This window comes from Misgurnus anguillicaudatus, chromosome 15, assembly GCF_027580225.2.
Source record: "Misgurnus anguillicaudatus chromosome 15, ASM2758022v2, whole genome shotgun sequence".
Taxonomy (NCBI): domain Eukaryota; kingdom Metazoa; phylum Chordata; class Actinopteri; order Cypriniformes; family Cobitidae; genus Misgurnus; species Misgurnus anguillicaudatus.
Window position 1 is genome coordinate 15872576 of NC_073351.2, and position 17970 is coordinate 15890545.

At 40.9% G+C, this 17970-nt stretch overlaps 1 protein-coding gene across 1 annotated transcript; it reads left to right on the plus strand.

The window, feature by feature from the left end:
• The first annotated feature begins 11225 nt into the window (after positions 1 to 11225).
• On the plus strand, positions 11226 to 17015 carry LOC129419715 (extracellular calcium-sensing receptor-like). Its single transcript, XM_055174880.2, has 6 exons — positions 11226 to 11434; positions 11638 to 11926; positions 12046 to 12801; positions 12906 to 13133; positions 15832 to 15955; positions 16105 to 17015. Exons 1-6 carry the CDS (start codon positions 11226 to 11228, stop codon positions 17013 to 17015), a joined length of 2517 nt encoding a protein of 838 aa, XP_055030855.2.
• Positions 17016 to 17970: the final 955 nt, after the last annotated feature.

Consider the following 17970-nt stretch of genomic DNA (forward strand, 5'->3'; position numbering starts at 1 on the left):
TTAATTAAGTTAATTAAGACTTTCTGAAGTGTTCCAGACAGGTTTTTGTGCCTGTAATCACAATTTCAAAACCAAGACTCGGAACTGGGAGTACATCAATCTAGTATAAGTTCACGGGTGGGAAGTCACGGGTTTGATTGCCGTTCCAGTGCACTTTCATGGGTAGAAGGTTGGAAAGACATGGATTACATGTTGCCTGGAACTTGGCATCAATAGGCTGGCGAACTCATGAATTTACATTAAATTCCCCCGTGTACCACTACCTAGTACAACACTTAGAACCAATGGTTTAAAGCAAAACATTAAATTACTTACTAGGCTACAGGCGAACTTTACGCCTTCTAACGTCTTGTAGCCGGTGCTCAATTATTTTCTAAGAGACTCAATAATAATCTTGTTAATCCTTTTAGAGGTTTCCCGGACAGAGATTAGCTTAAGCAACGACTAGGCCTTAGTTTAATTAGAAAAAATATAACTAGTTTTACCAAACATGCCTTACTAAAAACATTACTTGTGTGCATTTTGAGGCAAAACGAAGGGCACAGATGTATGTTAAGATATGTCAGTGCAAGTTTTCAGTTTGGACAGCTCTGTAAGGGTTTTGCCTTATGTTCTGTTTGTATTCTTTTGTTAGGTCTTTTATTTTGAAGTCATGTCTTTGGTCTTTTATTTTGAAACCATGCTTCACATTCCACTTCCTGTTTGTTACTATAAAACTGGTTCAAACTCATATCACTCTACGAAGTATTGTATGTTTTTCAGCTGCATTCCATGCATTCATTACCAAGATGGCTGTCATGTTACATGCACCTGTTTTTAAGAAGGCTACCAACATTCCTGATTATCCATTACCTGTTATCCAAAGAGCCATTGCCACGGCCACACCTGTCTTCAAGAAGGCTATTGTTACCCCTGCACCTGCTATAAAGATGGGCTTCATACCTGCACTCAAGCCTGCACTCTATTCCCAAGATGACTGTCACACCCAAGCCACTGCACAAAATGGCTGCCTCACCTAGCTCTCCAGTTCACCCCTTAACCCAACGAGTGAGATCAAGTCTACTGGATACCCAGATGGTGTCAGTACGGAGGTCCAGGATCTCAAGTCAAGTTTCATCCTGTTCTGTGGTTCCTACGGCAAATGAGGTATGTCCTGTGAACTCTGTGTTTCCTGCATTTGCCATGGCCCTGTGGTGCGTGTGGTCTGCTTTCTGCTCTTTTGTTTCCTGTGTTCCTCAAGCCCTTGTGTCTGAATCATCTGATGCCGCTCCTGTCATGGCTAGAAGGTTCGAACCTGTGTCTCCTGCACTTGCTACCATGACTAGAAGGTCTGAACCAGAGCCTCCTGCACATCCCGTCAAAAGTGAATCGCCTGGGTTACCTGAACCACCTGGCTTACCTGAACCACCTGGCTTACCTGAACCGCCTGAATCACCTGGTTTACCTGAACCGCCTGGTTCAGCTGAGTCGCCAGGTTCCTGACTCGCCTGTTTCACCTGGTTCACCTGAGTCACCTGTTTCGCCTGGTTCACCTGAATCACCTGTTTCGCCTGGTTCACCTGAGTCGCCTGGTTAACCTGAGTTGCCTGTTTCACCTGAGTCATCTGATTCACCTGAGTCGTCTGTTTCACCTGAGTCTGATTCACCTGAGTCGACTGCTACACATGAGTCACCTGCGCTTCATGTTATAGTTAGAAGTTCTGAATCTGAGTCCCCTGAGCTTATTGTCCCAACCACGTCTGCTGAGCCTAAGTTTCCTGAGGTTTCCTTCACAACCATAAGGCCTGTTTCTGAGTTTCCTGTTTCCGAGGTACCTGTGTGTCATGTAGAGGCCGATATGGTTATTCCTGATTTCCCTGTGTCCTGTATGTCAACTAATGTCGTCACTCCCAAGCTCCATGGACTCTCTGCCCTTGCCAAAATTACTGTATATGACTCTGAACTCTTTGCCCAGCCTCTCTTTCTGCTATCTCTGCCTGCAGGTCTAAAGCGCTTCCAGCACCACCCTGGTGTCCTATGTCTCCGGTACTCTGGTCGGCAGAAGCTCCCCCAAGTTTTTTTTGGGGGTAGTAACCAGACAAATGAAGGAGGCAGAGGACACCGAGGAGGAAGCCGAGGTGTTCAAAGGTCCACGCCTGCCCCATGACCCAGGTCCATGCCTGCCCCATGACCCTGGACCGTCCTGGCCACATGACCCAGGACCGCCTCTGTCCTCTTGACCTACCCTGCCACAAGGTCCTGAATCGCCCAACCACCCACCCACACACCCATGGACTCTGTATAATGTTTTTGTTTTGTGTTCTGTTTGTTGGCCTCCAGGAGTCACTCTTTAGAGTGGGGGGGGTTCTGTAAGGGTTTTGTCTTGTGTTCTGTTTGTATTCTGTTGTTAGGTCTTTTATTTTGAAGTCATGTCTCTGGTCTTTTATTTTGAAATCATGTTATGTTACCTGTTCATAGTCTGTTTAAGTATTCCTGTTTCAGTTCATAGTCTGTTTTACATACCTGTTCTTGTTTTAGATGTTTTGGATTTCGACCTACACCTGTTATTTGGATTACCCTTTTGGATTGCCCTTGTTGGATTTGTTTGCCTTTCCCTTTGTGGATTTTAATAAACCTTCTTGCACATGGATTCTCATCTCTCTCGCTTTGTGTAAGCAGCCCACGTTACAGGCTCTTAAATTTATTTTAGTCTAGAACTAGTCTAATCCCTGTCTGGGAAACCCCATAGTGTTTATATTTAAAAACGTTTGTGTGCTGTCCATGTGTGTAATAAACAAACGTGTGTTGTCATCTCATTTATAAACGCATATTACTAATGCGTTCTTTTTAATAACAACAATATTTCCCAATTGACTTTAGACTTTAGAACAGGTTTTAGTTGGTCAATGGCATAGTCTATTAGTTGCCTCAAAATAGCAATGCACCAACAATGTGCCTGAACACACCTCGTTTTCAGACCAGCACCTTGCTGTCACCGTCCCAGATTACTGGGCCATGAAGTTTTGATAAAATATTGTTCCCTTATACCTACAAGTACGTACTGTAGAGGTACCCTGTTGTTACAAATAGGTATGCTGTAAATTCGGTTTAATTACGCGGTACTTTGCGGGTCGTAAAATAAAGTGTAACCAAAACTTCTCAGATCTTTGGCCTTGAAGTCAATCTGATAAAGACTGCAGTCCTGTACCAGCCCGCAAAAAAGAAGTTTATCAACTACCAAGCATCTCAATTCAAACAAACAAAACGTGCGTAATCTTGTCTGATGCCAAGATTGACAAAGAAGTTGACAACAGGCTGGCCAAGGCAAACAGTGCATTCAGCAGACTATATGGGTGTGTCTGGAACAATAACAACCTCAAAAAAGACACAAAGATCAGTGTATACAAAGCTGTTATACTGACCACCCTCCTGTATGGCGCTGAGTCCTGGGTCACGTACCGATTTCACATGAGACTTTTCGAACGTTTCCATCAGCACTGCCTCCGCACAATTCTCAACATCCACTGGAGTGATTTTGTTGCCAACACTGAAGTCCAAGATGGAGAACCATCACCTACCTAAGATTGTACTGTACAGGGAACTTTCCTCTGGCCACCATAGTATCGGGGCACCACAAAAGTGACACAAAGACTCTCTGAAGAAGTCCCTCACCGCTTGCCGCATCAATCACCATCAGTGGGCAACACAAGTAGCTGATCGCAACTCCTGGTGGCACACAGTCCATCAGGCCTTCTTTAAAGATGCCTGCAGGGCCAGTATGGAGGACAAAAGGAGAAGAAGAAAAAATTGTGCCCCCTCAGCACCTATCCTGGACCAGACCTTTACCTGCAGCCGTTGTGTTAGAATATGCCTGTCTCGTCAGGGTCTGAGCAGATGTACGAGCTTTTGCTTGTCCGATTGCTGCAGGTTTTTGGCAATATAAGCAATTCTTGCTGCTCGAAATTGGTTTTAACCCTCTGGGGTCCGACCATTTTGGGACACTGTCAGAGGTTCTGACATGCTCTTACATTTGGTCTTTTTTCAGTTGCTTTAAAACATAATAATGGCAAGTGTCTCATACCACTGTGTTCAGCACAAACTGGCCTAAACTATTATATGAGCTACATGTATGTACATGTTTGTATTTTTCAGAGAAAAAGGTTTATGCATGGTTTTAAAAAAAGCAAAAATTTTAAGTCACTGATATAAGTTCACAAAACCCATACTAAACATGTTTTAACAAGACTTTCCTAAACAGAATCTAGTAGCCTAGAGTTTTTTCTTTAAAATTATGTGAAAATCATTCTGCCTACTGATTCACATAAACCAATATATTGATTTAGAAATTGTAAGACACTTTTTGTTTAGAGTGGCAGTATGCGAGAAGGATTGATTGACAGCTAGCAAACAAAGGCTCGCATAATGAGCTGCATAATGAGCTGCATAATGAGGCAGGAGGGAACTACAGTAAAGAATGTGAGGATAAATGTACATGTTTGTTTAAGGTTTATTAAGAAGTTAACAATAAAATAAAAATAGAAATGAAGGTTAGTAGGACATTTTCAGTTTATTTGGAAACAAACCCTATTAAAAAACTTAACTTGTATAAGAAACTGATAAACAACAGAGCTGTAAACTTCATGTGGCTCATGTTACCATACAACTTTATGTCCAAAGAGTGTGAATATGTTTTTCCACTTCATAGTTTTGTACTGATGAGAGGGATGCAGACCTGTAAGAGAGTTATGAACAGCTGTCAGCATAAATTGTCCACAGAAATACCCTTACATACATAACTGATGGGTAAATGATAGCACTACATTCAGATAAACTATCATAAACTAAATTAGTATCTCAGATAAACATCTGCAATAATTAGTTTTATAAAAAGCTGTTTTCAGATGCCCATCCCCTCATCGTCTAGCTTCTGTTTTAAACGCATTTCTGTAAGCGAGTTTGAACTTTAAAAACGCAAATGGATGTGCGCGAGCTCGCGTCTCCGTGTAAACAACGCGGAGCTCATAATAAACAGTGTCGCCTGTAAAGCGCAATGTATGGAATGCGTTGCATGTAAAAAATATCATATTACAGCAGATCCCCCAGTGCAGCATTACTCAAAGTTGCCATGAAGAATACGAAAGTGAATAACGGTGTCTAACACTGTACAGCATGTAACAATGAAATCCGCTATTACGTGATCACACGCGTAACGTTACTCGTTTGTAAATAAGCATGTAAACATGGAGTCATATTACAGCACACACTTAAAAGATACAGCAGTGCAGCATTACTCAAAGTTGCCATGAAGAATACGAAAGTGAATAACTGTGTTTAACACTGTACAGCATGTATCAATGAAATCTGCCATTACATGAAATCACGCGCCCTCGTTTCTAAACAATGCAAAAGTTTTTAAATCCGAAGCGGGCAGTCTGCTGAGGTTGCGTAGGCTGAACTGCACAAGCCATAACATATTACATGATAGCAAATATAAATGAAGACAAATGACTTACAGTTTCTTCAGGAATATATCCTTCTCCATTGCGTCTTCTAGTGATGAGCGAGTCACTCGAAACTCGGATCATTTAACCCGATCCCTAAAATGACTCAAGAACCATGAGTCCTTAGTGACCATTAACCCGAGTCAGTTATGTCCTCTCAGATTTTGCTTTAAAAATGAAAAATTTGATCAAACACAAAGCTCTTCAAATGTTTACAACAGAATTACAACATATAACTCTACATAAGCTGCCATATGTTCTATAACGTGCAACAACGAGTTAATTTACATCACCAAATGTCGACTGGGGGTACCGAGTGAGCCAAAAGCTCACTCGTAATTTTCTGCAGCTCCGAGTACAAAGGGATGCGTGCGTGCGACAATGAGTCGGCGGCTCGGGATTCACACAGAGAGTGACTCAACTCATAGAGCTTGAATCTGACGACCTTGCTCGTGTTATTAACCCATGTAGGCTATCTGTTGCAATATTTGACTGGCACAATGTTTTGGGTAGAAGCTGCAAATATTTAAAAATTTTAAATACGAGGACTGTTGCAGCAGTGCTGCTGTAAAGATCCGCCACCGACGGACGTACACGGCTCCTCTTGTTGACTGAGTCACTCAGAGTGACGTGACTGGTTCACTCACAGGACCCGTGCAGGAGCGGGCGAGCGGCTCTGTCTGGGACTCACTCACAAGATCATGTTCAACAAATCCTCACATCTTTTAAACGTGGTGTTGATATATTTGTCGTTATGAAATGAAACTAAACACACACACCGAACTTTTACAATTATGTTATTGATAATGTTACCACGGACATGCATGTTTTTTTACAAGTTCCTCAGTTAACATGAGCCCTTTTTTGCGAGCAGAGGAGTCGTAGACTCGTATGCTTGATCTGAGTTGCTTGGTTGCATTAGTATTAGCGATTGGAACTGGGAGATTTTGACCAAGTGATTCAAGTGACTCAAGTGACTCGCACAACCCGGATCATATAAGTGAGTGACTCAGATTAACCCGAATCCTTAAAAAGATCCGAGTTGACCATCACCAGCGTCTTCCATTGTTCTTCTTCTTAGGTAACGTTAAAGATAAACGCTTCTCTTCCTTAATGTCCAGACATAAATGAAGATATTCCTCCGTGTGTGTATAAAGTTTATAATTCAAACATGCGGTAAAGTCTTTAAATCTGATAAAACTTTACGCTTTGTTTATTATTGTTGGAACTGCTCGTCTCTTCATTACCATGTCAACAGCCGGAGGGCGTGACCGCATTAGAGATAATGAGCTCAGCCAGGAAAAACGGTACTCTCTTTACTTCAATGCAGATTATATAAACAGGAAATATTTGTTTTTGATAATAAGTATCTTGTTTAAAAGTAGACATTTCAGGCTTTCTTTGGATATGTGTATCATGTTTGTGTGACGAGTATTCACGGAGTTTCAACTGATTTTTGTAACGTGATTTGAGAGACAGCTGGCGGAGACAGAAATCTGAATCCGCACCCTGTTTATTTTCTTTATTTGACAAAAACACAAAGATCTCTTGTTATTGTGAATGTACACTAATTAAAGAGGACCCTTCAGAGTTTCAAATGATGTCAAACACGTAAGTGGGGGTTAAACATTGACAAGCGATATTTTATATGTCTATGACATTAATTAAGCATCATTTAAAGGCAGAGGGCTGAAATTACATAATACACTTTTTGTTCTTGATTGCAATATATTTTGTATCATATACATATACATGTATGGTTTATGCATATCGTCGCTGTCCGATAAAAATCACGTATGTTCATTTTGCAGATTTTGAGATTTTTCGACAGATTGAATGTCCAGGTTTATTTCCGTATACAGTATGTGTCACAGGTAGGGGTGGACCCAGATGTTAATAAGGTCACGCCCCTTTTTCCACCTCGAGGAGGTTCCCAAGACCACCCCAATGACCAGACACACAAGGTAAGCATAATATTAAAAATACACTTTATTTAATTTACTTAAAATAATAAATAGGGGAGGGAAAAAGGGGAACTTAAAATAACGGCCACTTTAGGCTCTCGTTCTTCACCACCAGCTGGGTCTTCACACAGTTCATTCTCTTGGCGTTCATTACTGCTCTCCTTTTCTCCACAGGCAGCCGCTGGGACACAAAGACACGATTATTTCTGACTTGGTTGTTTCTCACCTCTACGCTGTTTACAGCTCTTGGTACGTATAATTGTCCACAGTTCGTTCTCCTGATGTTCACTCTCGTTCTCTCTCTCTCCACAGGCAGCAGCTGGGACACAAAGACACGGTTACTCCTGACTTGGTCGTTGCTCACCTCTACGCTGTTTACAGCTCTTGGTGCGTATAATTGTCCACAGTTCGTTCTCCTGACGTTCACTCTCGTTCTCTCTTTCTCCACAGGCAGCGGCTGGGACACAAAGACACGGTTATTTCTGGTTTAGTTGATTCTCACCTCTACGCTGTTTACAGCTCCTGGTAAGTGCAGCTTTTCCACAGCTCGCTATACGGTGTTCTGATCGACAATGTAACGGGGGCGGGCTTACGACGGCTGGCCTACACAGAACATCAAACGGCGATAATTTCCCAGAAGGCGCCGGGGACGAGACCCTCTCGGCTAGTTCGCTGGTCGGCAGAGGGACGAAATGTCACACCGTCTCACCGGGTCGAGCGCTGCCCTATCCTCACTACCCGTAGGGCGATCGAATGCCGGACAGGGGCGCCCTTTCGTAGAGACCACGGGGCGGCGGAGCTCCTTCGCCTCTAACTCTGCAACAAGGGAAAGTACACAGGTAAGGTATCAATGCAAGAGGCCCGTAGTTGTACTCACACACACTGCCAGCTCCCAAATCTTCACCGCCGTGCTCCGAAATCTGTCGATATACAGACAGGGGCGGCTTTCAGAGGTCCACACCATCACTTCCCACTCAAAACTGCACACAGCGTATGATAGATGATACTTCCTAGGACCGTTAGCCTCTCCGTCTCTTCCTCAATGAAATGGATGATGCGGGGTACGTCTGACAAGACACACAGCACTTGCACAGCAACCCACAGCAAATACACAGCACCACTTCAACGTGAAAGGTTTTCAAAATACAAGGACTCACCCACCACACTACAGGTGTACACAAGAGACGCCCGACGTTCTCCACTTTGCTTGGGTTGGATGGGGGCGATGACAATACGGCCTGGATATTTAATTCTGCTGCTGTGGCTGCTTAGACAAAATGTTCCTGCGGCTCACCTACCACGCTGGATCAGGGGTAGGGCCGCCCTCCTTCTCCTGGAGGTATTCAATGAATGCACAGGTTAACTTTCCACTTCGTTTTAATACCGGGGTTTATACTCACAGCGGTCCGCCTTTGTTTACGTTGCAAAACACGATACTTTTCCTTCCTCCTTTGTTTCCTCAAAATGTGTCACTTAGACCGATCCTTCTTCCACCCGAAGGGGTGCTCCTTTACTCCATCCACGTATCGCCTTTCTTTCGCCCCTGGCGGCTCCTGTCTTCTCTCCGCGCGCTCCAAGCACAGCCCGGATCAACAGAGCCTGCGGGCTCTTCAAAAGGTGCATGTCTATTTTCTGCCCTCGGCAGAGGAGCTTTCCCTGCGTCGATCCCTTCTCGTGCCCGAACCGCCTCCTATGTGTTCCTGCAGAGCTATTTATTTGGCTCCCTCTCACACAGCCTCCAATCACACTTCGCTCGCTTAACTCTTTGCACCTGTGGCTCATAAAGCCCCGATTCTGCTACCCTGTAAACCAGGAAGTGAAAAGGTGCGTCCTCGAATGCGGCCCAGTGGGAAACCTTCCGGGTGGAACCAAACTTCCCTAACTTTGGTTACGCCCCTGAAAAGCTCGTCACCTTGTGACATCTGCGTCACATACCTAAATGGCCAATGAAAACTTGTGAAATCATGTCATCTGATTTTCACGTATACCCATTTGGTGTCAAAGCTGTCAATCACGGCGCATATATTCCGCCTGTGAAGCATCTCGCCGGTCTCGTAAAGTTTCATCGAAGCTAAGCACTGGATATAGCCGAATAAACATGAAAATGACTTTCCTTCATCGAGGTAAACGTTTCCCCCGGACGCCAGACGAACATCTATGAGTGACTTAATTACGGTAGGACTGTGCAAACAAAGTATCTGTCTAGCATTGGTGTTATTTACGCTGGGGATTTCCCCACCACTTTTTGAAAGCATTTGGTTAAAATGTTCTGAAAAATCAAGCGATGCTTAAGACTGGTTTTGTGGTCTAGTGTCACATATGTTGCGTTGTATGCTTATGGTGTGTTTTCTTGTACATATGTAATGAAATTCATTGTAATCATTGACTAAAAGCGCTGCTGTTTTCTACGGTATGGTGCTTTGGCACTGTTCGGTTGAGCTGGTGTTGCAGGGACTGTTACATGTGTGCAGTCGACATTGTTGAGGGTTTTATGCTGAGTATTTTCTTGTTGTTGACTAGCCTACGCTATGCCCATTTTTGATGCGCCGTTATTCAATATTTTTCCTGTCCTGCAGTAATGTTTTTATCTGATCTTTTGTCCCCACCACTTTTCAACACAAACTGACGCCCCTGCTGTGTAGCATTAGCATGTCAGTGTATTGATTCATTGTCCCTTCATAGTTTGCAAGAGACATTTAATAAATGTATAATTAATATTAAATAAAGTAAGCGTATTTAACTAAGACGTAGGCTATTTAATGAACTGAGCGTATTCATCTGTCAATACGAAACGCGACTTGGCCATTCTAATTAATGATCGGAAGAACGCGTATCGATCACAGTTACCGTAAAATATGCACGCATGTCCATTTAAACTCAATTTTGGTCAAATGTGGATAATATCATTACACTGGCAAGAATATGGTTACATGTAAATATGCCGTACCAAGTATGACAACGCTACATTCAACTGCTTTTGATATACAGTGGGGTTTTTTTCACTTTCTGAAAAGTAACCGTTTTGGACATACGTGAGTTTCATCGGGCAGCGACGATATATTGCAATATATTGGAAAATATAAATATTAAATCCCATAAAATGGAATATGTTGCCTAATATATTACGTGATATTTTCCAATATACTGCAATATATGTTTGTTTTGTAAGGGAGTTGTCATATTCGTTTACCTCACATTATGCAAGCCACGTCCACATAAGCACCAACAATTTCCACCCGATATCTCCCATTCATTCAGAAATTTGGCAAGCAGGCGTAAATTGTATAGTGTACACCCTGCCTTATGAAATGTATTAAAAATTACCTAAAGAGATATTTTATGTTGGTGAGTCAGCATCCAACACATTCAAGTGTCTAACCTTAACAGGCTAAAGGTATCTAGGAACTGGCTTATAATTCACTAAACAAAGAGAGAACATTATGGAGTTTATTTATTTCAAATGCTTTATAGATCCTCCAAATTTAACTTTTGCACAGCAATAACTGAATATTGCCATATTTATCGTCCAATATTTGAAATTTCTACAAAAAAGATTCTAAAAGTGAACTTCTATTGCCTCAGTGACAACGTTTATACATTCTTGTACATTTTACCTTTAATTTCTGAGAGTGTACTGAACACTTGTTGACCTGGCTCATGTCCTGCCCTATGAGGTCATAGTTTTTTTCATAATCATCCAGCCAATTGTCTATAAAGGTCCAAATACTGTATTAGGTCAACTGCACTTGGCAGCTGCAATTGACAGCTTGCAATCTCTAGGATGCTTATCGTTCTTCCAACACTCCTGCTTTTTCACCACCTTTATGTAAATGCTGAATATTCTATTTGCCGAATGATGGGAGACCCTAGCTACCCGCTGCTGTCAAAGGATGGAGACATAAATATTGGAGCAATTTTTGCAATCCACAGTAAATTAACATTACCTTCATTTGAGTTTACAGAAAAACCTCAGTTTCTGTCATGCACCAGGTTTGTTCCACTAGTAGAAAAGTTTAGTCATTTTATTAAAGCATGTACTACAACATCTGGAGGATGTGATGTTATACGGATTAAACCACATTATAAATGAAGTATTAAACCATTTACAGTATTAAGCTAAATATAATTTACTTTCCATCTGTATGTATTTTTATTTAATTGCTTTGTATCAAACCTGTTTAATGTTTTCACAGTGTAAATCTACAAGATTTTCGTGGTGCTCAAACTATGATCTTTGCCATTGATGAGATCAACAAAAGTGATATGTTGCTCCCAAATGTTTCAATTGGTTATAAAATCTATGATAGCTGTGGTTCAAGACTGTCTTCTATGAGTGCAATTATGGCATTAATGAATGGTCAGGAGTTTGCAGCAGGAGACAGATGCAATGGACAGTATTTTATAAATGCTATCATAGGGGAACCACAGTCCTCTGCTTCAGTGATTTTGTCCAGAACAACAGGGTCTTTTAAAATTCCGTTGGTAAGAGACAATAATTTCAATTCAATTTTATTTATATTCCGCTTTTCAATAACAAAACAGGTTTAACAAAATAATCACACCAGTGACTATTTACCTATTTCCGGTTCTTTCTTTCACAGATAAGCCCTTCAGCCACATGTGAGTGTCTTAGTAATAGACAAGATTTCCCCTCTTTCTTCAGGACTATTGCTAGTGATTATCACCAGAGCAGAGCACTTGCATATATGGTCAAACACTTTGGGTGGACTTGGGTTGGAGCTGTGAACAGTGACAATGACTATGGAAACTATGGAATGGCAGTTTTTTTAAATACAGCACAGGAGGAGGGAATTTGTGTAGAGTACTCTGAGAAATTCCAGCGAACTGAGACAGAAAAAATTAAAAAAGTGGTAGAAAAAATAAAACAAAGCACTGCAAAAGTGCTGGTTGCATTTATGACTAGTTTTGAGATGTACAGTCTACTTGAGGAGTTAAATATTCAGAACATTACAGGTCTCCAAATTATTGGGGTAGAGGCATGGATGACTTCAAGTAGTATGATAGCTCCAAACAGTTTTCGTGTGCTGGGAGGATCACTGGGGTTTGCAGTGAGAAAAATCAATATTGATGGTTTTGCAGATTATGTAATAAAAGCATTTTGGGACACAGGTTTTCCATGTGAACAGAGATATAGAAATACATCTCAATATGAATTGAATTGCAGCAGATTTCAGGACCTACTTATGATGAGAAATTACAATAAAGATGTGCCTGAGCAAAGATACTCAAGTAACATCTACAAAGCAGTGTATGCTGTGGCTTATGCCCTACACAGTCTACTGAAGTGCACAGAACAAGAAGGTTGTGAAAAAGGCCCAAACATACAACCACAGCAGGTAAATCAATATGCTAGACAGATACATGGATGAAAATAAATTGTATTTGTGTTTAACAATGTGTTAAAATGTGATAATACTTCAGAATACTCTCTTGTTAATAGGTGGTTGAAACGCTGAAGAATGTAAATTTCACTGTAAAGTTTGGAGATCATGTGTGGTTTGACAGTACAGGTTCCACAGTAGCCCAGTATGAAGTTGTGAACTGGCAGCAGGACTCAGATGGATCAATCCAGTTTAAAGCAGTGGGTTACTATGATGCCTCACTGCCTCCTGACCAGCGTTTTATACTTAAAACTGAAAACATAATTTGGACTGGAGGACAACTGAAGGTAAATGACACTAACTATTTTACAATAACTGTTAGAGCCTGCCCAGTGCCCATTATGGTAGTTTACATATCATTAAATAGGGGCAGCTGGCTGCAAAACTGAACTTTGTAGCATTTTTCTAGCAGACCTGTGGAACCCACTGAGACACATTTGGCAGAAGTTTCCATGCTGCCAGATATTCTATAAGGAGGACCAGCCTCTAGAAACTGGCCTCTAATATACTGCTTAAATTTTGCCCGGTGCCCTGAATCAAACCGGCAGGGTTCAATCTGGCTAATATTAAAAGAGCATTTCACCCATAGAAACATTCATCTTTATTGAAAGTGTGTCATATTTGTAGTCGAAATGTAACATACATTTAGAATTTGGTGCCTATTTGACAGAGAAAAGGGGTGTTTGTAGTCTCACTCCCTCAACAAAGACATTGCACTTCCTTCTTTCAATGATGCAAAATGATGATTTTTACATCATTGAAAGAAGGAAGTGCAACACTGAAATCTGTATTTCTCCTGTCTTAGCGGAGACTGAGGAAATGATGCATGACCATTCAAAAACATGACTGGAGTTCTAACTATACACAGCTTAATGCAAATGGGTGAAGTGTCCCTTTAATGCCTCCCTACTTGGAGGGGTGTCTTGCATGTCCTGCGACCAAGGCACACAAAAGTTGAAAGCCTCTGTCCCACAAAACACTAATTGTGGCGGGGATGGCAGACTGGCACTGGAAAAGGCCAAGAGGCAAAATGTGGGCTTCTAATAGAGAAGCTATGTCCAAAGATTTTAGCAAATACAGATTAACTCTTTCCCTGCAAGCATTTTTTTTTTAAGTTACCAGCCAGTGCCAGCGTTTTTATGATTTTCACTTAAAAAATGATGCTGCGGCTGGGGAGAGATAGCTTGCGAACGTCTGCTTCACCCTGGGCATCGGCGAATATCCATGCTCACTCATCCCCACAATGGGATGGTGGCATTATACGAACACAACGTGAATATGGAGCTGAATAAAAACCCAAGGCTGGGGTTTTTGCCTTGAAAAACATTTGTCTAACGTGTTCTCAAGACAAGTGTTCTGTCTCTAGCGGCCAACCTATTTTTAACTATGCCACAGCATAAGTAAACACCACCGACATAATGTCAACCTTCTTAAAGGAAGAGAAATGCATGACTGGGCTCTCGCTCTGGGTGAAAGAAGCCATAGTGCGGGGCCTCTCTAGAGCTGACTGTAACACAGGGAAGATGTGTGTCCTCTCTCGTAATGTAACAAGAACACTGGAAGGCCCACTCCAAAACCCTTCTTCGACATGATACCAATCAAATTTTGACCTTTCACAGACCTAACACACACGCTTGCTGAGGCACAAAAAGCTGAAGCCGGCATTACCAGTTGCTCTTTTAAATATTCCTGGTTCCCACGTCACCCTCCCATAATGTGTCATTTGACCATTGGATTGATTTCACATACATGCTTCAGATGCATTCACGAAGAAATAGAATAGCTTCAGCGACAGTGATATTTGTATAATATACTGTTTGACTTCAATTTAATTTCAACCTGTAAATCAGTCAAACATATTAATCAATTCCTTGTGGAAATAACAGAATAACAAATAAATGTTTTTAAGGACAGATATTCCTAATATTAGGAAAACATTCGGAATAATTTTATGACATTATCTGGTATTCAAAATTAAAGGACAAGTTCAGTATTTTACACTGTTGCCCTGTTTTCAGATTGTTTATGATGAAATAGAATGGTTTTTACTGAAATTTGGACATATGATGCTGGCCCGAGAATTTTCGGGTGTTTCATGTATCACCTCCCATCTCTATAATGGGTTCATAGGTGCACAGGAACAATCCTTCCAAAAGTGCATTAAACTTTCATTTACAAAGACGTGAAACTCACCGATTGGTCAGAGTTGTTCACTGATATGCTCACACAAAAATCGCTGCAAAAGACGCATTCCAACAGGTTTTACCGTAGTTTTTGCCTTGTTTTTTTTTTACTTGTATTAGATGTGCTGTGAGGTACGGTATTACTCCACACCGGGAACTTTGTTTGTATTCTTGCAATTGGCAAAGGCGGATTATCGCCACCACCTGGGCTGGAGTGTTTATTATTCAATCTCTCGGCGGAAGAATATACGGGTGTGAGGCGTTTGGAAAAATAAGTCCACAAGTGTACAACGAATGCTAAAACACCTGTTGGAAAGCATCTTTTGCAGCGATCTTTGTGCGAGCATATCAGTGAACACCCCCGACCACTCGGTGAGTTTCACGTCTTTGTAAACAAATGTTTAATGCATTTTAGGAAGGATTGTTCCAGTGCACCTATACACCAATTCTAGAGGTGGGAGGTGAAACAACAAATACCCGAAAATTCTCGGGGCAGCCGCATATGTGGAAATTCCAGTCAAAACCGTTCTATTTCATCATAAACAATCTGAAAACAGGGCTTTAAGTGTAAAATACCGAAATTGTCCTTTAAGAGCTAAATGCTTAAAGGGGACATTTCATGAAAATCTCCATGTTTAAGTGCTACACTTGGGTCCCCGCACTGAAATACTCTTAATAGATTTTGAACAAAAAGAGAGTGCTTTACAAAGTGGACATATAAGTAATTGTTTTTAATTTTCTTTCCAAAATTAGAATAAAATTGCCCAAAGCATTTTACATATAATGTATATTTTCCATGCAGAGGCCAAGGTCTGTGTGCAGTGAGAGTTGTCCTCCAGGAACTAGGAAGGCTACACAGAAAGGAAGACCTGTCTGCTGTTATGACTGTATTGCATGTGCAGATGGAGAAATCAGTAATGAGACAGGTAAACTTCAGACCATCTCAAAGATCCAGAGAAAAATGGCTAGTTGCTTTTTTTGTGTTTTCCTTTTACTGTTCAGGATGCAGTTTCTCAACAAAGAAGTTCATAATTAAAAAAAACTACTTTATCTCTAACTATAACTTCCTTTCCAGATTCAAATAACTGCCAGCAGTGTCCAGGGGAATACTGGTCTAATACTGAGAACACTGAATGTGTGTTAAAGGCTGTAGAGTTTCTGTCATTCACAGAAGTTATGGGTATAGTGTTAGTTTTTTTCTCTCTGTTTGGAGTAGGAATAACTGTACTGGTGGCCATCCTGTTTTACAGTAAGAAGGACACTCCCATAGTAAAAGCCAACAACTCAGAGCTGAGCTTCCTGTTGCTCTTCTCATTGTCTTTGTGTTTTCTCTGTTCACTTACTTTCATTGGTCGCCCCACTGAATGGTCCTGTATGTTGCGTCACACAGCGTTTGGGATCACTTTTGTCCTCTGTATCTCCTGTGTTCTGGGGAAAACAATAGTGGTGTTAATGGCATTTAAGGCCACACTTCCAGGAAGTAATGTCATGAAATGGTTTGGGCCTGCACAACAGAGACTCAGTGTTTTTGCCTTTACACTTATACAAGTTCTTATCTGTGTGCTTTGGCTAACAATATCTCCTCCTTTCCCCTATAAAAATATGAAATATTATAAGGAGAAGATCATTCTTGAATGCAGTCTGGGTTCTGCTATAGGTTTCTGGGCTGTGTTGGGTTACATTGGCCTACTGGCAGCCTTGTGCTTCATTTTAGCCTTTCTAGCTCGGACGCTGCCTGATAACTTCAATGAAGCTAAATTCATCACATTCAGTATGCTCATATTCTGTGCTGTATGGATCACATTTATCCCATCTTATGTCAGTTCACCTGGGAAGTTTACTGTAGCTGTGGAGATATTTGCTATTTTAGCATCAAGCTTTGGCTTACTATTCTGCATATGTGCCCCTAAATGTTATATCATTCTTTTTAAGCCTGAACAAAATACAAAGCAACATTTGATGGGAAAAACACAAACTAAGTCCTAATGAAAAATAAATAATAAGAAAACATTAACACTGCAATGATTATTATCATTTATTTATTGAAAAAAATCAGAATTAAGCATACAGATATTTATGTAGTTTCTAAAGTCAGCATGATATCAAATGTTTTCCTTTTGGTATAAGGATATATGTAAACTGGTATGGCCCAAAACACTGACAAAATGTGCATACTTAAGATGTAAGCTTTGAAAATACAGTTTGTCATGTAGCCTACATAAAAAAGTCTAGAATTTTAATTACATAATTCTAAACTTCAGCTTCTCGTCAAAATTCCTGTCCAGTCAAATACTCTCTAGACGCTAAAGTGTCCTCTCACCTAAATTGGGCGAAACCTCTGCCTGAATTAACAAGCACCTAAAATGATAATTGAAAATTTAGTTTTATACAACTGTGTCTCTTACATATTTGTTACATCCTTGTCTGTTTCAATGTCATTTAACGCTATCTGGACTACATCTCCCATCATCCTCTTCACTCCTTCACCGGAACTGTTTGTGCAATTATCCTCACCTTCCATCAATTATCATCATCATGTCTATATACAGTATACTCTGTATATCTGTTCTCCCCAATGTTGTCCATTACTGTTGAATGTTAACTGTGTTGTGTGAGTATTGTGTATTATCATCTATAATGTTAATAAACTGTTATTTAATATCTCCTCATCATCCTTGTCTCTGTGCACCCAATGTCAATGTCAATTTATTTCTATAGCACTACTTAACACAACACCAGTTGACCAGTGTGCTTTACATAAATACAACAATACAAAATACATTAATACACAATACCTACAATACATTTCATCCCTTAGGCGTATGCCAAATCAAAAAGAATAATTTCTGGTTTGAAGACCGTAGAGACATAACTGGACAGTGTTCTATCAATAGATCCGAAAGATAAGTAGGGGCCAACCCATTTAAAGATTTAAAAACCA

Excerpts from the sequence above, each read along its gene's own strand:
- LOC129419715 (XM_055174880.2), top strand. The coding sequence starts at position 11,226 with ATGCTTATCGTTCTTCCAACACTCCTGCTTTTTCACCACCTTTATGTA. Across the intron at positions 11,927-12,045 it reads GGTCTTTTAAAATTCCGTTG|ATAAGCCCTTCAGCCACATG; the intron begins GTAAGAGACAAT and ends TTTCTTTCACAG. Across the intron at positions 13,134-15,831 it reads GGACTGGAGGACAACTGAAG|AGGCCAAGGTCTGTGTGCAG; the intron begins GTAAATGACACT and ends TTTTCCATGCAG.